The sequence below is a fragment of the Nyctereutes procyonoides genome, unplaced genomic scaffold, assembly GCF_905146905.1.
Source record: "Nyctereutes procyonoides isolate TBG_1078 unplaced genomic scaffold, NYPRO_anot_genome, whole genome shotgun sequence".
NCBI lineage: Eukaryota > Metazoa > Chordata > Mammalia > Carnivora > Canidae > Nyctereutes > Nyctereutes procyonoides.
Genome location: NW_026575140.1, coordinates 27,162,560 through 27,187,197, shown reverse-complemented (window position 1 = coordinate 27,187,197; position 24,638 = coordinate 27,162,560). Strand labels below are relative to the sequence as shown.

Below are 24,638 nucleotides of genomic sequence, written 5' to 3'. Positions count from 1 at the left end.
ACTCATCCATATATCCATCCATCCATCCATCCATCCACCCACCCACCCACCCACCCTACAGATACCCATCGAGTGCCCTGGGTGTGCAGGCAGTGGTAGGTGCTGGGGTCCACCTGTGAGCAAGTCTCTGCCCTCGTGGAGCTGATGTAGGAAGAGGCAGACAGTACACTGAGGTCTGTGCCTGAAGATGGCGGTAAGTGCTATGAAGGTCACAAGCAGGGCAGGAGGATGGGGTGACGGGGCTGGGGAGTGGGCTCTGCTAGGGAAAAGGGGGCATCCTTTTTGGAGAGATGCCGTTTGAGCAATGCCCTGGTGGAGAGGGGAAGATATTGGAGAACTGAAGTGGGAGTGTGCTTGGTGTGTTCGCGGGATCATAGGCTCCAAAATGCTTGGGCCATAGTATGCCCAGTAAGGTGAGAACCTCCAGATGGAGAGATGCCCGGGTGAACGCATACCTACCCTCTGACTTGACCCACCGCCTGCACCCACCATCTTCTGGTGGATGGAACTGGATGAATCTCTGACTTCCTGTGAGTGTCAAGGTCCTTCGCCGGGTGGTTTCTCACCATCTTCCATCACTTGAGGCACCTTTCCCCTTGCCGCCGGGCGGGCTTTTGTCCCCAAACTGTTGAGTGCTGGCTGTGTGGACTGTGAGGGGTGGGTCATGGCCTGTCACTGTTGTGCGTGCCCGTGGCACTGGAACTGGGCCCAGCCCCTGGCACCTTCACTGCATGGTCCCTATATTTTGGGGATATATAGGAGAAACTGATCACAACCCCTCCCCAAAAAGCAATGGGGGTCCTAGGGCCATGGCCAGCCTCTGAGGAGAATCTGGGGTTTGTGGGCAATTGACATGTCCCATCATTTTTTTGACAATGGTCAGGGACAGTGGGTGTAAAGCCTCCAACCCTCTGCAGGGTACCTTACCTACCTCCCCACGTGGGCCATGGTCTCCCCCAGTGCCATTGCCTGCTGTCCTCCTGGAGCTAAGGTGGCTCCTGCGAGGTCCCTGGAGCCCAGGCACCTCCTCTCTGCCCTCACATCTGGCCAAGGATCTCTGCCCACTTGCCTCCAGTCGACCCTCCCTGTCCAGCCTCCACTCTGCAGCCAGGGGAGCTATGCACATGCCTGAGCACATCCCTTCCCCTTAACACTTTCTGGGGGCTTCTCAGAGCCTGAGGAACTGGGTCTAAACTCCTCATGCCCATCCCGGGCCCTGCCTGTCTTCCTGAGCCCATGGCCTTCTGCACAGCTCCAGCCTCCAGGACCACAGCCACAGAGCCCCTTCCACCCTGGAAGATGCCCTTCGTGCCTGTGCTCATGCTCTTCCCGCAGATGAAGTCTTTCTACCTCTTCACTGCCCAGCGACTTAGATCCGTCCAAATGGCACATCCTCTGTGCAGCTCGCCCTGGTTGGAACCAGTGAGTCCTCTTTCTGTGCCTTCGTGTCATGCCGTTTTACCCTTGGTGGTTACAAGCTAAGTGAGGCAGGTCTCATCTTCCCTGCTCCACGTGTAGGTGAAGTAGAGAGAATTTAGGTAACTTTTCAAAGTCACACAATTCCTTTGGGCCTCCTGTTAGTCCCATGCTTTTCCTGGGACTGCAGACTCCTCCTCCTGCATTTATATCGTTCACAAGAGCTTTAGATGTTTTAGAAAATGTGGCGTCAGATGGCTGTCACCTGGTCTGGGATGCTTTAGCCCAGAATGGTCAAATCTTTGAGCAGAAAAAAGGAACAGGGAAGCTCCCCTCTCACTCCTGGCTTGCCAAACCTTGGGCCTTCTTCCTAGAACTTTCTAATAAGTAAACAAAGATTGCTCTTACATGTGGGAATCTGCACAGAGTCAGTGGCTGAGCAGAGCCCTGGCCGCCCTTGGGCCTGCACCCAAATGCTGCTCTTGACCTTCATTCAGGTCTTTTCTCAGCAGATGGCAGTGGAAGCAACCACAGGATCCGAAACCGTGAGGCCTGGGACTTGCTGAGGGCCATGCCCGCTTGACTTCCAGATCTCAGAGAATCAGTCTCTTAACAATGGAGCTGTGATGATGATGAGGATGGTGACCACTGCTTGCAGGTCCCCAAGTCCTAGGACAGGCCCTGCAGTGAGCTACATGCCTTGTGTAGTCTTCTGGCTTCATCCTCCCGACTAGGAGGAGGAGCCACTATGGCAGGCAGACCTGGATCCCGACACAAGCATACTAAGTGCCTGGCGTAGGTCACACAGGGTCACACCCTTGAACCAGGGAATCTGACTCCAGACCTCACCCCGCTTAATGTTTCTGAGCAAATGCTGAGCGGCAGGTGTCCTTCCCTGCAACCTGTCTCCACCTGGGCACAATGAGGAAAGGTAAAGGAAGCCTTTGCTTCGCGGGCCCGTGAGGAGGCGGACACTCCCCAAGCCACTAAAACCAGACACTCCTGACGGATGCCACTCCATACTTTCCGCTCAGTAAACCTGAAAAATCAACTCTCGTCCCTTGACGCTGTCTGGGAATGAACACACCACTGCCTCTGCCCGCAGCCCACAGCATCTAGAGCAGACACTGAACATGGCGCCAAGGGGGCCAATCATGAAACCACAGCCTTTGCCGTCTGATTCCTTCTTCCCAGACTGTTCGACTAACACTGGACCCTGGTCTGGGATACAGAGAGTGGGCAAGGTGGTGTTCTGGGCCACAGGTATTGAAGGAATGGAGGTGGCTTCCCTGGAATGTGCCAGAACTGGCAACTGCTAGGGCCCACTGTGTGGTGACATGCTTGGCTTCATACTACGTTCAAGTCATGTTTGCAGGGTCTGTAGGTGTGTGCTGTACCCTGTCATAGCTGTGAGCAGGTTGGAGATCACCCGAGGACCCTCTTCCTGGAAGACTCGGGGGAGGAGAGGAACAGATATCCTGAGATGGGGGCACACTTGGGGCACAGGACCCTTAAGGCAGCGGCAGCTCAGGAGACTCTCCGGGGGGCTTCTGGGGCCAGCATGCTGGACATCATCACTGCTGAGGGGCTCATGGGTGATTGCTACTCAGCGAATGTTTACTGAGCACCTATAATATATGGCCCAGCATGGGGGAATGCAGCTGAAAACTAAAGAGGGGCACCTCCTGTCCTCCCAGCAGCCTTTCCCTGCCATAATATCCATGCTGTGCCCTGTCGGTGCCTCTGCAGCCCCCAGGTCCCCCCCTTTCCTGCCATCTCTCACCCACACTCCTGCTGTGACCTGTTCCAGTGGCCCTTTGCTCCAAACACTCCACCCCTCATCTCTGGCTGCTTGTGCCCAGGAAACATCTGTTCTTTTACAAAATACATAGCATCAGTCCTACTGCCTCTCCCTTCGTCGCTTGGGTGGGGACTTGGGTCCCTGCACGTGGAGAAGAGTGATGCCAAGGCTTTGCAGATACTGCCACCTGGTGGTCAGGACAAGAGTGGTAGCGAGGACCAAGTTCCAAATCTATTCTGTGCCATGACTTGCAACAGAGTTCATGCAAATAAGGGGAGCAGAGGGGACCTGGGAGTGACAACTGATAGACACAGAAGACGCCAGAGAGCAAACACTCTGCCCTCCCCAGGCTGGAAGGGTCTTCTGAGAAGTGCCTTAATGTTCTGTTTTTAATCTAATTCACTACATTGGGTGTCCACGCCCTAGGGGTTCAACAGAGGCCACCACTGTGATGCAGATCTCCTCTCCCTGCCCAAATATCGAAGAAGAGGGCAGACTAGGGATGGAGCCAGAGGGGCTGTTGAGATCCCAGGGCAGACACAAGTGGTCAGGGGAGGCGGGATTGAAAGTTGAGGGAGAAAGGGGGGATCACTTCAGGTGCCCCAGTAGTGACCAGCTCCCTGGATGGAGCCAGAGGCCCTTCTGGCTGGTCCCCTGTGCCGACGGCTCAACAGCACATCCGGAGGAGCCTTCCTCTGCGGGGGCCTGTTCAGTTAGCAAGTATTTGCAAAGCAAGTGCCTTCCGCACACTGGAACCTGGCACTCAAGGTAGGCGGTCAGGACGCCCACGCAGGTGCAGGGCTGGGTCGGGGTGTGTGGGGGGGTCAAGGGTACAGCCTCTGCAGCCTGGGTCCTTAATTTTCCAGAATAAAACAATTACACAAGACTTGGAAGCTGTTCCTGGCAGAGACAGCTACCAGAGGAGCTGCCTTGGGTCAGAGAATCAGAGCCCGAAATGTGGGCTGCAGGGCCCCCCCATGGCAGCTGGGAACCCTGTGAGGATCCAGGGAAAGGACACCCCAGATACTGAGCCTTCCAGGGGCCAAGAACACAGGACAGAGAACCCGGTGAGGGTGGGCGAGGCCGGTGGGAAAGCCCGTGCTGCTCCTGGGCCATGGGCTTCACCATGATAGACACCGTAGCTCCGACAGCCTGGCGCCTGCCAGGCTCTGCCTTCCACCGGGAGCTCCAGGACCCCAGAGCTCGCTTTATGCTGCAGCCTGAGGGGTCCAACTGGACAGCCAGCCCTGTGGGCTGCCCCCCCCCGCGGGCATCTGGCTGATTCTCCCTGGGAGGGGGGAGGAGGGCTGAGGGTCCCTCTGCCCCTTGGTGTCTCCACAGCTCAGGGGACAAGTGCAGGACTGATACTTCTGCTGGTATTGGGGCCTGTAGCTTGACCCCAGGTGTCTGGAGTAACTGGTCCTATTCTGATTCCACAGCTTTTGAGTCCAGGAGCCGACTGGCTTGGCCGGGAGAGGGTGATAGCTGAAGTCCGTTTTGGTGCCAGGCCAAAGTACTCAAGGTGCCACCTTGTGGCTGCCAGGGACTGGCAAGGGGGCATCTCCCCAAATGTCCCGTGCACTTCCGCGCTGAAGTACTCCAGCCGCACTCCAGCCGTCATGGTCATTCATCAGCCCCAGCGTCTGAAACTGGCTCCGCATTCCTGGTGTTTGAGTGTCTTCTGTGTCCACGTGGGAGGTCACTGCTGATCACTCTGTCGTGCATCCTCACCCTGTGGGTAAGGGGCCTCGATTTATACCCGTGGGGCCTGAGGGAGCTGCCCTGACCCCCTGGACATACCAGACATATATCAACACACCAATCATGCACCAGGCCTGTGAGGGCTGTTTTCTTAGCTCATGTTGCAGCAGAACCAGAGGGGCTGCTGGCCAGGCCAGGGATCCATTCACAAGTACTCTAGGGGCAAGAGGCAAGGAGGGCCTGGCTACGGCACCATGGCTGGACAGCAGATGCTTCACCCTCCTCTCCTCATGAATCCAGCCACTGTCTGCTGCTGCAGGCGCTCCACTCAGGAAGGGTGATGGCACTGTGGGGACAGCAGCCACAGGTGTCCACACCTGAGAAACCATCACAGCCTGGATGGCTCTGGGGGTCCCTTCTGCAGCAAAGATTTATGTTATCTGTTCAGACTCTGACGTCTTATCATTCAACCTACTTGGAATTTGTAGTTCAGACATTTGTGCCCACAAAACACTCTCTTCATAAAGAGCACGGTCTAAGTAAGAGACCAGCCAAGAAGGCACCTGGGTTTTGATGGCTCCTTTCCCTCCCTCCCCCTGCCTCTTCCATCCTGCCTTTTCATCCAAGACCCAGAAGGTCAACTACTTGTACCCCCCCATGCCTACTCTGCAGACCCCTCAGCTTCGTCTCCCCCAGCTACCCCTAGTCGCTGGACCCGTGTCGGAGGACACGGGAACTGTCTCTAGGGCATCAATGTATATGCCACTTGGGACTCTGGTTGGCGAAGCCTTCTCATCCTCAATCAGGTAGTGTTGACACGAGCAGGTCCCCAGCAGGGAGAGTTGGCCTGGTCTGAGTTTTCCAATAGGGTTGCTCTTGCCCCATCTCCCAGAGCATCTAGAAACCCCTATTCCGGATGGAATGGGATGGTCTTGGAATTTTACGAAAATGCCGTGGACAGTCTCTGAGAGCAGTCTGAACCCGTTGACTACTGCCCCCTCATGGCCACACCCATACCCCACAGGCCATCTGCTGCATCGCTTCGCCCTCGGGAGCTAGAATGCAACCCCAACACTGGAGGGCGACTCTGAGGGCTGGCTAGCACACTAGCAGGCCTCAGGGAGGGGGCAGAGAGGGAACAAATGTAGGAGCCCACTGCAGGGGGTGGGAGGCGACTCAACACCTCTCCTCTAAGCGGGGAAAGATGTATATGCTCCTTCACCTTGGAGAGGGTCTACAGATTTGAAATGTGAGTGAGTGGCAGGGGAAGAAAGGAACCTTGAGTGAGGAGAGGGTGTCCCTGGTCCCAGTGTTATCATCCCCCAGGTCCTGATTATCTCAAGCCAGCAGGTTGGTAGCATCCCTGAGAGCATTCACTAGAGAAATCCTTCTTACCAGACATGGCAAAGAAGAATCATTCTGGAAGCTGCTTTGGAAGTTAGGCAAGCGGTGTGCCAGAAACAGCTGAGAACTGAACTCTCCCCTCTGCTCTTTCCCCAACCCCGGGGGACCCAAGTAGAGGTAACTGCCAAGATCCCCACCCACTCCCAGGAATGAGACACAGTCCACTGGTCCACACCCAGCTGCTGTAGTGTAGCTTGGTTTTATTTATGTCCACAAATATTTCAAAAAAATTACAAAATACTCAAATGGAGAGAACACAGAAGTCACGATTTCTGGGTGTCTACTCTGTTTACACTGTGTTATCTCATGGCAAACTACTCATATATACATTTAGCTTCAAGATATATATAAACGTAGCAAATCAGAATGTACACTCTGCTCTGCTGCTGCAGTGAAATGTGAAGCTCAATCTTGACAACATTCAACAAGATACGTACAAAACACAGAAAAGCAAAACCAAACTTCAAACAAAAGGAAGGAAAATCCAAAAGGAAACCAAGGGGTCGGGCTTCAAAGACACTGTGAAGGTCTGGGGCCTCCTAAACACACCGTAGCTGACCAGTGAGGGTTTCAGGTCTTAGGTTCTTAAATGGAAGAATCTCAGTGCTTCACCTTGGGATATGGGGGAAAACCAAAACGTTAACGAGCAAACACCTTCAGACAGTCTTCAAGTAGAGACTTCCAAGTACTTCACTATGTCTCTTCTTTGGAAAAATGGATACAGAGAGAAGCGATCAAGAAGGTCTAACTGAATGGCAGACACTGTGTTCCACCCAAAGGAAAACAAAGATGCAGAGGAGGGGGCCTCGGGTAGGAGGGCCGCCTGCCTCCAGGGGAGGCAAGTGCCTCCTGCCCTTGAGGCCTGGCCCGAGTCTGGACACACAGCTCCTTTGAGTTTGCCTTCCTCTAAGGAGCTAGAGTTAAGGCAGAAATGGAACGGGAGAAAATTAAAGAGAAAAACGACAAACATATCCAGAGGATTCCCAGCAGACAAAACAATCCTGTCTGTCCCAACTGAAAACAAACATAGTTTTAATAGAAATGGAAATACCCCTGATGCAGGTGTGAGTCCAGAACCTGAATCTGAGCTAATGCCTGCTGGCTTCTGGCTCAATGTGCCGGCCTCTGGTCCTGGCCGCACTGCCGCACCCACTGACCCTCGGGCGTTCTGCCTCATGTTGTAGCAGCTCTCAGATGGGACTTACAACAGCAGGGGTGGCCCTCAAGAGTCTGACGGGGGAGGAGCAGGAAAGATCACATCCTGACAGGAGGACTGATCTCCAGGTGCACACATCCCCAGGTCCCCCCTATCCCTCCACCCTGGAGAAAGCACACCATGCCCGTGGCTTAGAAAGGAGAGGTGGGTCTTCTGCAGAATGGCCAGAGCCCTAGAGTGGCAGCTCCCAGGTGGAAGGAAGCTTGCCTTCTCATCCCACGTCGGCAGCTGCAACTCTCATTCCTACACCCAGAAGGAACAGTGGGGACTTAAATGGCATCCCTGTCTGATGTGGGTCACCATGCACGGACCTGTTCCTGGGGGAGATGCACAGGCCACCACCCACAACCATGCCAACTCCTGGGCCTCCCTCGCTCGAAAGTGGCTTCCAGCTATGTGGCCAGGATGGCCTGGCCTCCCCACAGGAAGATCCCGACGATAACACACACAAAAGGGCAGGTTTTTTTGTTTTTGTTTTTTTTTTTTTTAAACAGATTCCTTTCGCAAGTGTGTGTGCTGTGAATTTTTTTGTAGGGAATCATGTTTTCTTGAATTTTCTAGAATGTTTATGAAATCATAAGAGTACTTAAAAAGGCAGTTCATCCAGAACAACCAAATGTGTGTGCATAGAAATCTGTAAGGAAATCTACAATCAGACACACAGAAACATGTGCTTTCTATCCTGCAGAAACAGAACAAGGTGGACATTTAACTCTTGCACTCCTGGTACAAAATAAAAAAGGTCTCATGTAACAGATATCTGGACCTCTGGCAAAGCACAAGCTAGGAAGAGACAGAAGTGAAAATCAAGGCAGCAAATCAAAGAAATGGTCTGTAACATTGTCCCTGCAGACCCCTGGATGCTCACTGCTGCGACCACACCGTGTCCCAAGCCTCTGCCCGTTTGCAATTAGTAACGCCCATCTGTTCCCTTTAATTAAAGGGATAATTATATATAACTTTTTATTAAAAAATCAACTCTGTATTCTGTCAATAGCTGGTAGGAATTCACAATTAGTGACATGGCTGGAAAAAATAGATCAGAATAGTTTGTGGAAGAAAAAAAATGCCATTCTAAAATTATTTATTTACAGACGTAAAAAGCCATGCTGCAGAACTTTCTCAAATTATGAAGATCTCCTACAATGTATTAAAATAAAAGTTTTTTTTTTTTTTTAAAAATTATAGCTCTTGGATTCCAAACTCATATGCCACCTATCTGCAAACCTCGTGGGTTCTGGAACACACATAACTGAGTGTGTCTGCACGCACAGTGAAGGGTGTGAACTGGATTCTAGCACCTACCAAGAAATCAAGGAAGGAAAAGAAAACTAAAGCCAAACCCCAAGATTGCAGGGAAAGTTTTCTGAATGTTCAGTCCAGTCCAGGACTAAGTTTCTGGGGGACTGTCATGCAGGGAGACCCAAACCAGTCTCAAGGAATCCTCTCTACAAACAAACACTATTATGCTGATAACATTTTTAGTTGAGGGGTTTTTAAATATATAAAGAAATCTTTAGAAGATATTCTCTTTCTTTTGTAGCTCATATCGTATGTAAAAAGTCCTGTTTCTCCCCCCAAGAACTGGGGTTTCCACAGCCAGCACTAACAAATAAATAACTTATAACTGCTTGTCACCTTCTTTCTTCAGTCGACTAGAAAGAAAACAAAAGGAGAAAGTATTCAGCACCAGACCTGGGCAGGTGGGACCAGGCATGCAGCTCAAGGGTGCAGATGACCAGAGTGGCCTCCCATGCAGGTGACCCTCCCCTCCTCTCCCTCCCACCAATATGGCTCTGTGGGAGAATCCTACAGTGCCAAGAGGTCAGGGCCTGTAGAGCCATAGTGAGGAATCTGGCACTTGCTGATATGGGAGGAGCACTGTGGGCATGGCTAGGAGGGGAGACCAATAGGCAGGGTTAGTGGCCCACAGGTGGGGTCAGACAGCGAGCCCACTCCCTTCTGGACTCTCCCCACCTCACCTGTAATAATCTTCCTGACTTGGTAGGTGGCCACCATGCATGTGGGGGTGTCCATGCAGCCATTGCTGTTCCATGGCCAGTCTCTGCAGCTCTGCCGACTGGGCATGCATGGCCTGCAGCTGGTGGGCTGCAGACATGGGGGGTGGGATGGCCCCGGGCAGGTCTCGGGGGTAGGGAGTACCTGCCAAACACAAAAAAGCCTTCGATACAGAAAGGCCAGGGAGTGGCCAGGATGAGGCCGGCTCCTAAGAGGTCAGGTCAGGAGATAACCTTCTGAGGGGAGGAGCAAGAGACTACTTACTCTGTAGGGACCCATGGAGCAGAGCCCCCCAGGAGAGAGAGAAGGCCCAACGTACTGCCCCGTGGATCTCCTGAGCCTGGGGTGGAGGTCAGGGGAAGATAGAATATGCATTCCCTCATCCTCAGGCTCTTCTTCACGGAGGCCCACCCTGAACCCTCAGTGTAAATTCACTGCCTCTGTCACTCCTTCATATCTCATTGTCTTGATCCTGCTCTTATTAGGCATTCAGACCCATCCAGCCCCAGCTCTCTGAGGGCAAGGGTTTGCCTCCCTTGCTCCCAAGTGGACTCCTGGCATACAGGAGGTATTTGCTGAACACATGGATGAATGAACGAATGAACAGACATCAGATACCAAACCCAACTCTCACACTGGAACCCTCCGTCCCCAGGTGTATGCTTACCAAAAACTGGATGACGAAGCATCTCGTGCTCATGGGGGGGCTGTCCAAGCAGAGGGTTGGGGAGGGTGCCAGGGGGATAGGGAAAGCGAGCCAGGTGAGGGCCGGCGGTCAGAGGGTCGACCAGCGGGTGCACTGGGCCTGCTGAACCTAAGAGAGGGGCAGAAGTCCAGATGCAAGTGGTGCAGAGCTCTGGGGCTTTCTGCGTCTGCCCTTGTTGGCCGTTAACTACCAGTGACTTCCTCACCACAGCCAGCTCCTGGCCACCAGGGCCACCAAAAATCCTGACCCCAAGTGGCTGCCCCCACTCCAACCTATAGTAAAGTTCCAGAAAGTAACAGAGAGATAAATGTACATGCTATTTCCTCCTCTCGTTCCTGAGTACCCCTATAGGCAGCATCTTCCCTATGCTGTTTTGTTGATGATGCTTGATCATTAGAACCTACCTGGCCAAATCCCTAGACCTTAGGCCTGCCCTGTACCTGTCAGCTCCAGAAGGACCCTGGGGCCACTCCAGTCCTGCCATAGACAGTGACCCTCAACCCAGTTGCTGGCTGGATTGGCAATGCTCCCCAGAGCTGCTTCCCTGGCCCTTCACCCACAGAACCCACAGGAGGGGTTCAGCAGATTGGGTGATGCCAGATGCTGCATGCTGTTGGCAGGGTGCCACTGGCAGGGACAAGGCTTACCAAACCCTGCTCTCTCCTCTCAGCCCCTGTGCCCCAGCCACCTTCCCTCCCTGCACATGTCTCTTCCCACCTTCAAGCCTGCTCCAAAGTTACCTTCTTGATGAGGCTTTCTCATGGCTTTCTAACTGCAACCTTGTGCCCAGCTCCCCTGTTCCCTTTCCCTTGCTAGCTGTCCTCCAGAACACTGACTGCTTTGCTCTCTCCAAGACACACCGGACACACCGACTTCCTGCCTCCAGATTGGGAAGGTGGACAGGGCTGTTGTCATCATCTACTGCTGTGCCTGACACATCACAGATGCTCCGTAACTATTTGTCAAATGGACGAATGTTGTATGAACGAATAACTGCCTGTCCCCATACAGCATTAAGACATTAAGCATTAAGACACATCCACTGGTTACACTGGGGCTTAGACAGCCCGTGCTGGGTGGCATCAAAGCTCCAGGTGTCAAGAGCATGGGTGAAAGTGACAGCTCCTTGGCTTCCCCAGAACCAACCGCCTGTATAGAGTCCAGGCTCCCCACATCAGGGTTGGGGGCACAGGCAGGGAACCAGATGCTGCCTTCCCCACTTCTGGGCCCTGCTCTGTCCCCCTCCTTCCCTGCATGGAGAGAGGTTTGCCCTCAGAAGTCCTGCATGCAGCATGGGCTGTGCCACGGGGCTCCACGGCAGGCCTGGGTCCCAGGGTGCAGGTACAGCTCCTCCCACCCTATCTAGCAGGGTTACAGAGCTACAGACAGAGGAGAAACTGTGTCTGTGTCTGCCTTCAGCCTGGTTGGCCAGTCACCAGGGCTGCAGGAGCTCCCATTCTTGGAGTGGACAGGCCAGGGTGGTCCTGTTCCCCAATGGGAATGGGAGGACTGTTGGTTTCTATCACTGGGAGATGCTCTAGAGCCTCCTGGGTGTCCCACTAGCCTCCATTGGGTTCCTTGCCCCTCAGGCCCCACCTTCCGCCTTTAACCCAATTCAGTTAGCACAGGCTGCTTCCCACCATCCCCAGCACTGGAGGCACAGGGCCAGGAACATAAGCTTCATCCAGCAAACTGCGAGCAGAGGGCCCGAGGGTGACTCAGCATTCTGGGGACTGGCAGCTCTGGAGGACTGGGGGGCTGGGCAAAGACAGAGGCAGCGGTGAGTAAAGAAGTGAGAAGATTTCCAGACAGATGTAGACTATTCTCAGATCAAGGATGAGGGATTCCTTTAGGAAAGAACCATCTCTGCTATTGGATAGTGGCTCTGTCTCTGGCCTGCACCTCATCATAACCAGAGCTCAACCCACAGTGCCCTCTCATAGCCCAGCCTGGAGGGCGGGCACCCACCTTGGTGGAGGGGGTCCTGCTGGTGGAGGTGGAGGTGCGAGTGGATGTGTGAGTGCTGGTGATGGTGCGGAGTCACGTTGAACATCTGCAGGCGGGCCAGAGGGTCGCTGGTCAGCGATGCCATGCGCTCAGCGTGGATCCGCTCGGCCGCCAGTCTATCAGGGTAGCTCATCTCAGGCCGCAGCTGGGGGCCCGCCAAGGCCAGTCTCTCCCTCTCCAGGGGGTTCAGGCCCGGGTGGAAAGAAGCAAAAGGGTGGGGGCCCGCAGTGGGGGGAATGGTGAGGGCGCTGTGCCGGGCGAAGTGCTCCATGGGGTTGGTGGCTGGGTGCAGAGGGTCCAGCTCTGGGGGCTTCACCTCGAAGCCTGGCTTCATCCTCTCCCGTAGCTCCCGCTCCCGGATCTCCCGCTCCCGGATCTCCCGCTCCCGGAGCTCCCGCTCACGGATGGTGGGGTCCACGTTGTAGAGGCCAGGCATGTGGTAGGCCAGCAGGGGATCAGTGGGGTTGAGGGGCATGTAGAAGGGGTGGTTGCGGTTAGTGGGTGACATGACGTGGGGCCGAGCGTACTCGCTCAGAGTCCGAAGGGCAGGTGTGTCGGGCCCGATGTATGGAGGCACCGCAGCAATGGTGGTTGGTGGCGGCTCGAAGGATGGCCGCATGTGCCCAGGACCACTGAGCTGGGGGTCGCTGAGGCGGCCCTCATGGGTTGAGCTGGACGCCTTCTGCTGAAGGAAAGGAAGATGTGAGGGGCATATTCCCAGCTGTCCAGGGGTCTGAGCCTGGCCCTGCTGCCATCCTGCACTGACCAGCAGGAGGACCAGTTGATCCCTCCACCTTGACACCAAGAACAGGCCCCAACCATGGTCTGGGACAGGCTTAGACTGCAAGGACCGGTCCAGACCCTGCTAGGACAGTCTGTTCTGTGCCTATGGCTTCCCCTGTGCCCTAGATAGGGCCGTGTATCTGAGAGACAAAAAGAACACCCACAAGCGTGTGAGTGTGTATCTGAGAGAGTAAGCCACAGTACAGAGCTATAGAGGGACCACCCCCCCGCCCCGCCGTGGCCTGGTTGACCCCCAACTCACAGCTGCTCTCTCTGCCTCCCGCTCCCGCTCTCGTTCCCGCTCGCGCTCTTTCTCCTTCTCCTTCTCACGTTCCCGTTCCTCTCGTGCTTTCTGCTCAGCCTCCCGTTTGGCCTTTTCGATGGCCTCCTCCCTCTTCTTGGCCAGTTTGGATCCCGCCAGAGGCATGAAATACAGGTCCGTCCGCGCACATGAGTTGTAACCACGGTCCAGGTGTTTGTAGAACCTAAGGAAGGCCACATCTCTCACTGGGGCCCTGCCAGGACTGCAGCCTGCCCCTGATGCCCAGCCTGTCCCTGCCCTGGCCATGTCCACATTCCTGGGAAGCCAGTACCTGGCTGACTGGCTGGCATGGCTGGGGGTATCCACCACGGTAGGCTCGGGGGACGGGCTCCTAGGTGGTGGAGGTGGGCTCTCGGGCTCCTCTGCATCATCCAGAGCCTCTTCCTTGATCTGGACAGTGGGGAGCGGGCAGGCTGTCCCCCCGGGTATGCTGCCTCCCGAAGAAACAGCAGCAGAGCACGGAGGCTGGGCTGAGGGGCCGGGTCCCGCAGGTGGCGTGGAGGTGGAAGAGCAGGTTGGAGGGGTGATGGGTGTCCCCCCAGGGACAAAGGGGTGCTGAGCAAATGAGGGCTGGGGGGGCACTTGGTGGAGGCCTGCTGGGGGGTGAGCAGCAGCAGCAGGCGGCAGGCTCTGGCTCTGGGTCAGCACTGGGGGCTGTGCAGGGGAGGAGGGCAGGGGCTGGCTCTGAGGCATGAGCTGTAGGGGAGGGGGATGGGCAGAAGGGGGATGGTGTGTGGACAGGGAGCTCAGGGGTTTCAGTGCTGGAGGGGGTGGGAGGTTGGCGTTCATGGAGAAGGGCGAGGGCCCTGAGAGATGAGGTGGGTGCTTGTGGGCTTGCGGGGCCGGCAGCTGGGGGATGGGCGTGGTGGGTGGGGGCTTGATGTGAGGCATGGCCAAGGGGGCTGGTGGCAGCGGCTGCTCCCTTGGGGGCTGCTGGGGCTGCAGTGCTGACTGTGAGGCTGTGGGCTGCAGGGAGGCATGAGGGAGAGCTGATGCCTGAGAGGCCTGGGGAGGGAGGCCAAAGGGCTGAGGGGGGCCTGGGTGCTGTAGCAGGGGCCCAGCCTGGAGGCTATGAGGGCCACTTGGGCCCTGGCTATGCAGCGGGGGCTGGCTGTGAGGTGGGCCGGAGGTCTGTCCAGCTGGCACGGTCAGAGGTTGGAGTGGGGGATGTGGTGAGGGCAGCCTCTGGGGGTGCAGGGTGGGTGCCTGCTGGATATGGGCGTGGGGAGCAGGAGCCGCTGGAGCCTGTGGCTGGCTTGGGGGCTGGGAGGCTGAGGGGGAGCCCTGTGGGGGGCCTGCAGTGGCAGAGGGTGTGGGCCCTGGCGTGGGGAGCTGAGAGGTTCCTGGTGGGGCGGTGGAGGGAGCCGGAGGGACCGCACTGGAAGCCTGCAAGGCTGGGGGCTGAGCCTGCAGCATCTGCTGCTGGGCCGAAGAGTCCGAGTCACTCTCGTTGTCCTGGGGGCTGGGGATGCTTGGGGATGTGCTGCGATTGTCCTGGTCAATGTCTTTGGGGTCGCTGCTGCCCTCATCGTTGACACTGCGGCTGTCCGAACTCTCTCCCTCGCCTTCCGATGGGGAGTTGGGCCGGCTGATCTCCTAGGGCCAGAGATGGGAGGGATAAAGCTCTAGCAGAGCAGGGGCTCTGGCTGCCCTGCGCTGCTAGCACCTGACACACGACAAAGGTCTGTGCAAATGAGGCATGAGCCTGGCCCCAGGGAATGCAGATACTCCTTTGACCCTCCTCTGACTCTAGCCACTCCAAGTCCCTCCAGACTGCTGGGCCCCAGAGAGAATCTGGGCTCAGGGCCTCTCAAGGAGCATTAGCTGCCAGCTCCAGTCACAGTGGCTCAGCTGCGCATCTCACCTGGGTTTTTGTCTTCTTGGAGCTGGTCCTGTCAGCCTCCTCTGTATCAGAGGCCACCTTCTCCCGTTGGCGTTTGGTGCTCTTAAGGGGGGATGAGGCTTCCTCCTTCACCTTCTGCAGTGGAAAAGCCCACAAGGGGCATCAGGCCAAGGGAGGGTGTTCCGTTAGCCTCAGGGGGTAAATGATGATGGTTTGCTAACACCTTACTCCTGAATTCTGAGCTCCATCTCCAGAAGCAAGAAAGCTCTGGAAGGGACCAGCTGATGCCAGGAAAAAACAAGTATCTGGAGGTGGAAATAACGTTGCTTTGTGGGGAGCCTTCCCAATCACACCCTAACCTTTGCCCCCGAGCCCTTGGGAAACTCAAGGCAGAGATGGCCCCCAAAGGTCAGTGCTGGAAGCTGCACTGGATCCCCTCTCTCCAGGCCACACTCTGCAGGCCTAGTCCAGGGCAACACTAATACCCAGGGAGGCTCACAGGAATAACGTGCAGCCCTGTGTGTGAGGGAGGTGAACATCAAGTCCACAAACCTGGGGTTTTGAGAGGGCAGGGCAAAGCAGGCCTCACTGCTTTGGGGGATGGGCACCTCACCTTGGCTGACTTCTTCACTGTCTCTGCTTTACTGTCATTGCTGGAGGTGCTGGCAGCACTGGGCGAGTTCCGGCCACTAGAGCGGATGTCTTCATTGATGGGCGAGGTACGACCATCAGGGCTGGCTGGCTGCTTCTTTCGACCACTGCGCAATGTAGACATCTGCCCACCCAAACCGGATGCTGGTGAGACTAGACCCCACACACACGCAGGAGCCTTAGGAGCAAACCCCACCGCCAGCATTATGGCAAATCCCAGGCCCTGGCCAGCATCAGGCACCTCTGGCTCTTCCTTGCTGTGTGGGAGTCAACATGGAGCTAAGGGAGGAGGGGGTGAATGGGTGGGTTCACATGGAAAAGACAGCAATTCTTAAACTGAAAGCACTCATTTCCAGGGACTGTCTTGGATGTTGTGTGGTAGAAATGAGCGAGACTTTCTGAGGGGCAGAAATCGGCCAGGACCACCTACCTGCGAAGTTCTCTGGAATGACAATCATACACTCTGCTTCAAATCACCTCACCTTTTCTGTTTAAACCACCCACTTCCTCACCCAAACCTAAACCAAATCCCTGCTGATTTCATCTGACAGGATGAGAAGTGACCCAAAGCGAGAAGCTGTCAAATAATATAGCTCAGCTCCTAAAACCACCAAGCACTTAAGCATGTTTCTGCAAAGCCATGGGGCTCAGAAGAGATGGGACAATGATTCACACTGGTCCACCTGCCGGGTGGCCAGGGCACCGACAGCCTTGACAAAATCACAGAAGGGCGTACAGTACCATCCACATGCCTGAAAGGGCCACTGGGGAGGCCAGCTACAGGGAAGGACGTTGGTGGCATCCCTAGCTCCCAGCCTGGGAAAACCCTTGCTCCTAAAGGTCCCTGCTGCCACATTTGCAACCTGGAAAACAAAACCTCTTTATGAAAAGGGCTATACAGTGAGGAGAAAAATTTACCACAAGTTTCCAAAAACACCTGCAAGTTTTAAGCAGCAGAGAGATGCCACAGTACAGGTGGTGGGCCCAGGGGCCAGAGGAAGGTCGGGGGACTTGGAGAGCCTGCACTGAACCAGACACTGGTACTGAAGAGCTCTCTATAAAAGCAAACTCAAAACATGCATCCCACTGACTCCCCGGGACAACATGAGGGAGGGAGAAAGCAAAGGCTCTTCCCAGATGCACAGACAAAACTAAGTATCTTTGGACCAATCATTCCTTTAAGGGGGCTGGTTCTCTACCTAAAATGAATCACTTCCCAGCCTCCTGGAAGGCACAAGCCTTAGCCTCCTAGAAACCTGCAGTGGCCTGGGTCGCCTGTCCTGAGGACTCACCGAGCCACGACTGCGCCGCGTCCTCATGCTATGTTTCCCACTGAGCCCATCGTCTTCCTCTTTGACAGGTTTGAACATGAATGGGGGAGGGTCCACAGGCTTCTCAATGGGGGGGAGCTCGCCGTATTTCTTGAAGTGGATGCGGCAGTCTGTGCAGAGTAGGATGTTCTCCCGGCCCCCGTGGTGCCAGTCTTTGGAGGCTGTGTGAAGGAAGAGGAGTGCAGTTGGGGAGCCCGGCCCTTCTGTGGCCTTGGACAGACACCCATTACTCACTCTGCTGCTGCCTGCTCTCTCCCAGGGTAGGAGAGGATTTCAGGACCACCTACCCCCTCTCCAATCTAACAGTATCCAGGAGGAGTTGGCAACAGGTTTCCCAGAAACACAGGTGCCCCCACTCCACCACACTGACTGTAATTGGGGGAGTGACAAAATATACAGATTTCATGCAACCAATGACACCCTAGCAGGTCTTCAATTGGATTCAGGAAATGTTCAGAACCTGAAAGTGCCTGAGCCTGTCCTGTCCCAGTGAGTGTCCCCACTGCTCCCTCCTCCCCCCATCCCTACTTACTGGTGGTAAAGCAGTGGCGGCAGGCGTACCCCTTCAGTTCCTGCTCGCTGTCCTCACTGTCAAAGTCATCCTCGCTGGCTGAACTCAGGTCCACTGGGCATGGCGGGAACACAACAGGGGTGGGGGAGACACCATCATGCTTGGGCAAGACCAGGGCTACCTGTGACCTGTGGCGCCCCATGCTCTGAGCCACCAGTCAGAATGGCCTGGAAGGCTGAAGTGGAGCGGTGCTCACGAAGGACCACTCTGAATTCCTCAGGGCCAGGGATCAGAATGAAGGACTCGTGTGAGGGGTGGTACCCAAGGGGCTGCCCTACCATATTTTGGGGGACTGACATCACACCTATATCCTGGAGTGGCAAGCACTGATGGGAATGTGAACACGGGGAATGTGTGGGAATTCACAGCTGGGAATGTGAACAGGTGAAGTACATCCCTATGAATTCCCTGACAGATCCAGAAACCCTGAGGAGCTCCCTCTCCACCAAGTCCTACCCATGCTCCACTCTAGCACTAATGGATTATTTCTTGTTTGCACGTGCAACATAAGCAACCCTCAGGCTGAGTGCGCTGAGCTAGGACAGAACCACAAGGCCCACTGCTGTATGCCAGCTTTTAAGGGTTAAGAAGGTATCATATTAGACTGCACATCATGCTGGGATCAAGAAGAGGATCTTGGCAAAGCAGGAGGAAAAAGAAGAAAATGTTAATCTGATCTTACTGCTAACACAAAACCAATGCAATGAGAACTCAAACAGTATATCATCCACTAAGTGGACTTCCTCTGAAGTTACTGATAATACCCCAGGGCAGGGCCAAGACTTACATTTTCATGAAAGTTAAAATGATGCTGAGTTTATTTTAAAAATTTAAATGCATGAATAATTAGCATGTAAAACTCTCCTACCAAATCCCCCAAGTCAAGCTACCTTTGGGTGCAGGCTTTGCACAGATGGATTAACACACACAACATCCCCAACCTGCACAGTGATAAGGATGCCTGTGAGGGCAGGCTCAGAGCTTGGACAATGAGCGTTTGGCTACATGGGAGAAGTCCCTCACTTACGGAATTCACTGGAGGGGGGTCTGGAGGGCGTGCTGACGGGTGTGGATGCAGTGCGAGTCTTGATCCTCCTGAACACGGCCTGCCTGCGGTGCCTACGATGGGCCCTGGAGCTGGCTGCTTCGGGGGTTTTCTTCCAGTAGTAATAGAAGGTGATCAGCTCCCCCTGCAGGAGAGAAGGGCTGATGGTGACGGAAACGCTCAGAGGGGCTTGCTTCTCCTTGTCCCCCCAGCACGTCATCTCACTTCTGCCAGGAGCAGAAGCTGGTTCCTAACAGCAGTGCTAGAGATGAGCACAAAGGGCAGTCATGAGAGGAACAGGGCTTGCTCGAGACATACCCGTGAGCGGCCCACTAACTGGATGAAGGGGCTTGTCTCCTCAGTCCAGCAGAGTAGAATTTTTCTAGATATCAAGAACATTCGTTCATTCCACAAGTATCTGCTGAGCACCCACCATGTGCTACCATGGAAGTACACCAATGAACAATCAAAAAGAAGGAAAATCTGTGTGTGTGCACAGATGTTTTCTTCACAGCATTCACTGAAATCATACAGGTGTGATTAGCCAGACTACTTCAGAAACAAGTAAATGAAACAACTTAGACGGTGGGGAACTGGGGTTAGGAAAAACAGAGACCCCCAAACCCAGGAAAACTGTTCCACAGCCTCTACCCCAATCTCTGAGTGCCCACATTGGGACAAGTTGGTACAGCATCATGAAGGTGAAGACTGGAGCTTGATAGATGAAGATCCTGGGGGACAAACACAGAGGTTCTGATGCAAAGGGGAAGTGCCACAGTTACAAGGCTAGCCTTCACAGGAGAATGAGCTATTCTTTTCATGGCCCAGCAGAAAGGAAAGCAAGAAATCCTCAAAACAAACAAACAAACAAACAACAAGCAAACAAAAATCAGCAAGGGGGGTTATGAGCCCCAGGGAAACTTTTAAAAAGGGGCAATTCTGGGGTGCCTAGGTGGCTCAGTCAGTTGAGCATCTGACTCTTGATTCTGGCTCAGGGTTGTGGGATCCAGCTCTGTGATTGGCTCTGAGCTCAGCAGGGAGTCTGCTTGAGAGTCTCTCCCTATGCATCATTTCTACGTGCACACGTGTGCTCATACATACACACTCTCTCTCTCAAACAAACAAAAAATAAACCCTTAAAAATAAGAAAGAGGCACTTTTGCTACCCTCCCACTCTGGTCCTGGAGCTCAGTAGGCACAGCATACATGCCAACAGGTGAATGACATGTTCAGCTAATTCTGGTTGACCCAAGACAAATTTCTTAAGAAACATCCCAAGATAAAGTTTCTTTACCTGGAATTAAAAAAAAAAAAGGGAGGGGGGAGAGTGCAGAGAAAGCACCTACTTCACATTGATCTTCTCGAACTGAATCAACCTTGTGGACAATCAATTAACATGGCTGAGTACTGTATCCTGGGAAGCCACCCTGTGGGCAACTCGCACCCCAAGGTGGGAGCCACTTGGCCAGAGCACCACACAGCCTCATGAATGGAGGAGCCAAGAGAGAAACAAAGATTTTGTTCTTCAGTGACCTCAGATCTGGCCAGTGCTGGGAAGCTCGAGTGGCCAGTCAGAGGGGTTCCACCAAAACACATGTCAAAAAGCAGTGCCCCCAGAACAAGAAGTGGGTTTGGAGAGAAGTGGACAGATGTTCAGTGGGGAAGTAGCTTCTGCAAAGCAGATGTACTTGTGTGTTGAGTGCTCACTATTCAGAGTTGGATTCTATGCCTATATGTTTTCTAAGAAGGGGGACCACAGCTGTCGTCAGATCCTTAAAGGTACCTATGATTCAAGAGGAGCTTCTGACCAGCTTCCATGAGCCTATAGCATGTATCTCTTGGAACTGTGACTATGTTTCAGTCTTTCCAAGTGCCACTTAAAAAAATGCTAGTGACTGCCAATATTTAACAGATGAAGCATGACTCCAGGCCAAGGAGGCCAGAAGCCAGGCACCAAGAACGAACACATGCAAGTCTGCAAGTTCACCCCCACCCTTTTCAGTTCCATGAGACAGTAACTGAATGGTAAGGGAAAATGTAGGAAATGCCCTTGGATATCTGAGCTGTTTGTCTATCACATGTTATTCTACAGATGTAGGCTACAATTGACCTATAGCCTGCACTTGTGGTGACCGGAGCATCCTGAGCCCCTAGGTCATGATCCAAAAACCTCCTGGCTCCAGCTTCTTTACTTCCTATTTTCCTGACTTGGAAAGTTACTTTTCTGTACTGATCTTTTGGTGTTGGCTGGCTAGAGGGAACAAACTCATAAATCCACTAGGGGATTAAGAGACCTGTGCTGATATAAAACTGATCTGACTCTGGTTTTCCTATGAGAAAATATGGAACAGAAGCCAAGGCAAGTTCACTGTCACCCTTCAATACTTTGTCAGAGTGACATGCTCTATCAGTTCAAAAGGACAACCAGTGCAGTAAATCATGGCCCAATCCCAAAGCTAGAAGGAAAAATGTGAAGCCCCCAAGCGGTACCCTTCCACTGCCTCCTCTAGCTAAAGTCATTTTAGGGGCCAGCAGATGAAGAGGCCTGGGATGTAAGAGGAAACACGAAGCTACAGGTGACAGAAGGAATAAAAAATGGGAGAGAAAATGAGATGGGAAGGTGCTACCAGTGTCTCTGTTCAAACCTCCACCTGATTGGATGGCTGTTAGAAAGCAGCCATCCCATGGGATGCCTAGGTGGTTCAGCGGTTGGGCGTCTGCCTTTGGCTCAGGGCGTGATCCCGGTCCTGGGGACCAAGTCCAACATTGGGCTCCCTGTGGGGAGCCTGCTTCTCCCTCAGCCTGTGTCTCTGCTTCTCTCTCTATGTCTCTCATGAATAAATAAAATCGAAAGAAAAGAAGAAAGAAAAGAAAAGAAAAGAAAAGAAAAGAAAGAAAGAAAAGAAAAGAGGCCACCCTGACATCTCTATGCTGTGTTGGTCTGTGGCACAGTATTGCCTTATGCAGTTACAAGGGACTGGGGATGAGGGGCACTGACACCCTCCACCACTTGCAGTTAAAGATCCAGGTACAACTTCTGACTCCCCTAAAACTTAATCGTCTACTGTCAACCAGAAACCTTATCAATGACATAAATGGTTGATTAACACACATTGTGCGTGTTATATGTATTACTTATGGTACTCTTACAATAAACTAAAGAAAATGTTACTAATAAAATCATAAAGAGGAAAAAAACATATATATACAGTCCTGGGGAAAAAAAAATCTGCTATATTGTAAGTGAACCTGAGCTGTTTTAACCTGTGTTAAGGTCAAATGTATTTCTATTTCCCAAATATGAATGCTTGAGTTTCAAATGGTTTTAAAAGATGGCATAACTCATAGATTAAAACAGGAGAAGCCAGAGTTCAATGAGGCTATGGTACTGGCCCAGTATCAGATACCAGACAGAAAAAGGCTCAGTAAAAAAAGCCCAGGTTCCCAACCTTAACTTCCACTCCTGAACTGAGTATTCCTCAAGAATGTGAGAAAATCAGGACATGACATAGAAACTTAATATTGAAATAAACAGCAACTTTTTGTCAACACTTAAGAAATAATAGCTTTTAGGGTAGTCTGGGTGGCTCAGTTGGTTAAATATCTGCCTTTGGCTCAGGTCATGTTCCCGGGGTCCTGGGATCGAGTCCAATGTTGGGCTTCCTTCTAAGTGGGGAGTCTGTTTCTCCCTCTCCCTCTGTCCCTGCCCCCCACCAACTCCTGTGTGTATGTGCTCTCTCAAATAAACAAATAAAATCCTAAAAAAAAAAAAAAAAAAAGAGACAAATAGTAGCTTTTAAACAAGGAAAAGGAACCTAGAACAGATTCTATTGTCTGAGTACCAAGAATCAAACAACCAAGCCAGAAGGAGTCTCCACTAGAAGTCTATAAATTAGTTCAGAAAATCAAAATATAAATTTCAGATTTCAGGAAGATAGGGTAGGGACTAGAACTCTCGTACACTGCCAGTGGGAATATAAAATGGTTCAACTAACTTTGTAAAACTTTGGCAGTTCTTACAAAGCTAAACAAACATTTACTGTATGACCCAACAATTGATCCCACTCCTAGGTGTTTACTCAAAAGAAATAAGAACATATGCTCCTGCAAAGACTTTTACAGATGCTCAAAGAAACTTTACTCTTCATAGCCAAAAGCTGGAAACAATCCAAACTCCCTTCAACAGGAGAAGGGATAAGTATTACTGCGCACCCATTTACTAGATACTACGTGGCAATAAAAAGGCACAAGCTACTGATCGACTTGACAACATGGATGAATCTCAAAACATCACATTGAACGTGAGTAGCCAGATAAAAAGAGTACAGATAGTATGATTCTATTCTAGAAAAGGCAAGTCTATAATCACAAAAAGTAAATGAGTGATTGTCTAGTCTGGAAGACAAGGAAGTAGAGAACTACCTATGAAAGAACATGAGGAAACCTTTGGGGTGAAGGGAATATCTTATGAATCGACTGTGGTGTTGTTTGCATGGAGGTACAGTTGTCAAACTTACGGAGCTGTGCCCTCGCTGCACTTACAGAGGGTGTACCTTTACGGTATAAATGGTACACATGCCAATTACACATCAATGAGGTTGACTTAAAAAAAAAAATCCAGGCCAGGTTTTATTAGCTGCCTCTCAACCACTGTCTATGGAGGGATTAAACACTGGAATGGTGCGAATCTAGGAGGATTAGAAACAGCATACTGGTAACTGCATGGGTGGCTAGGTCTTGAGCGCAAACAAAAGAACATGTCGGGAAAAGCTTTGGTTCTACAAATAGGCAATGAGGCAGCCAGCGGCCTCACCAGGAATAAAGTCAATTGAACTTTAATCAAACATGCATAGTGTGTGCTGCAGAGACCCGCTGCACATAAATTCAGGGAACAAAAGCTGTTGCAGAAATCAATAGCTTGCTGAAACATTAACACAGGCAATCATTGATCAAAAGGCAGCTCCACAAAGGCAGCCTTGCAAATTAGCTCCTGCTTCTGCTTGCAAGCACACACAGAGGCATCGCTGTGGACATGAATGGTCGGAGCCGATCGTTTTGTTCCCGGTGCTCTCACCCACCTCACAACAAGGCCTCCCAGTCAGTGTACCTCACATCTCTGTGCTGTAATTGCACACAGCACGAGCAAGTGACTAAACTGGGTTACTGCCTGGGCAAAAAAAGGAAAGGAGAGGGGGTGAAGTCCTCTCCAATCGATAGCACTATGGGCTGTATGTAGTGCTTGCTGAGAGAGGTGCTTATATAGCCAGTAGCCTATATTTAGCAGATTCTCTCTCTCCCCCAATTATTTGCCTTTTCTTTGGTGTAAGGGGTTTGGGGTGCACTGGATTTTCCCAACAGGTCATATGCAGAAAGCCACTAGCAATAAGGGATCTGGCTCCTGGATTTGAGCACCAGCTTTCCTCCCTGAGGCAGGATCTCTGCACAGCAGGTCTTCTCTGCAGGCAAACGACTCAGGGGTACAGAACCAGGCCCCATTAGGTTTCTCTGATTTTCAAACAAAATGAAAACACGAGTTGGCGAGTGCCTGGCACAGAAGGAGGAGAGAGTTATATGGTGTTCAGGGCTGTGCTCTATCTGGGTGGGTGGGGGCTGAGAGGAGAGACTGAGAGAGAGAGAGTCAGGTTAACAAAAGGGTCCAGGCACCAGCAGACAGCTCAATCACAGCCACTCCTGTAATACAGAAGCTTCCTGGACTTGCCACTCAGAATTAGCAGAAGGACTGGCTCCTCCTCCACTGTCACCATTGTACTTCTGTGCCTCCTCAGGTTAGACTATGAGTCCATCAAGCTCATTCAACGCAA

The 24,638-nt window shown here is 52.7% G+C and overlaps 1 protein-coding gene across 7 annotated transcripts in view; it reads right to left on the bottom strand.

The window, feature by feature from the left end:
• Window positions 1-6,505: 6,505 nt before the first annotated feature.
• The window catches only part of RERE (arginine-glutamic acid dipeptide repeats), a 412,302-nt gene continuing 394,169 nt past the window's right edge, over window positions 6,506-24,638 (bottom strand). For 6 of the 7 annotated variants that reach the window (XM_055305059.1, XM_055305064.1, XM_055305060.1 and 3 more), the window contains 11 exons: window positions 18,799-18,961; window positions 17,733-17,825; window positions 17,162-17,361; window positions 15,832-15,993; window positions 15,240-15,353; window positions 13,647-14,971; window positions 13,316-13,538; window positions 12,232-12,955; window positions 10,225-10,371; window positions 9,521-9,701; window positions 6,506-9,193 (listed from right to left, as the gene is read on the bottom strand). In XM_055305059.1, the coding sequence (XP_055161034.1) occupies window positions 9,160-9,193; window positions 9,521-9,701; window positions 10,225-10,371; window positions 12,232-12,955; window positions 13,316-13,538; window positions 13,647-14,971; window positions 15,240-15,353; window positions 15,832-15,993; window positions 17,162-17,361; window positions 17,733-17,825; window positions 18,799-18,961 (3,366 nt within the window). In that variant the 3' untranslated portion in view covers window positions 6,506-9,159. The remainder of the gene's footprint in view (window positions 9,194-9,520; window positions 9,702-10,224; window positions 10,372-12,231; window positions 12,956-13,315; window positions 13,539-13,646; window positions 14,972-15,239; window positions 15,354-15,831; window positions 15,994-17,161; window positions 17,362-17,732; window positions 17,826-18,798; window positions 18,962-24,638) is intronic. The other variant, XM_055305063.1, reaches the window with a different exon arrangement.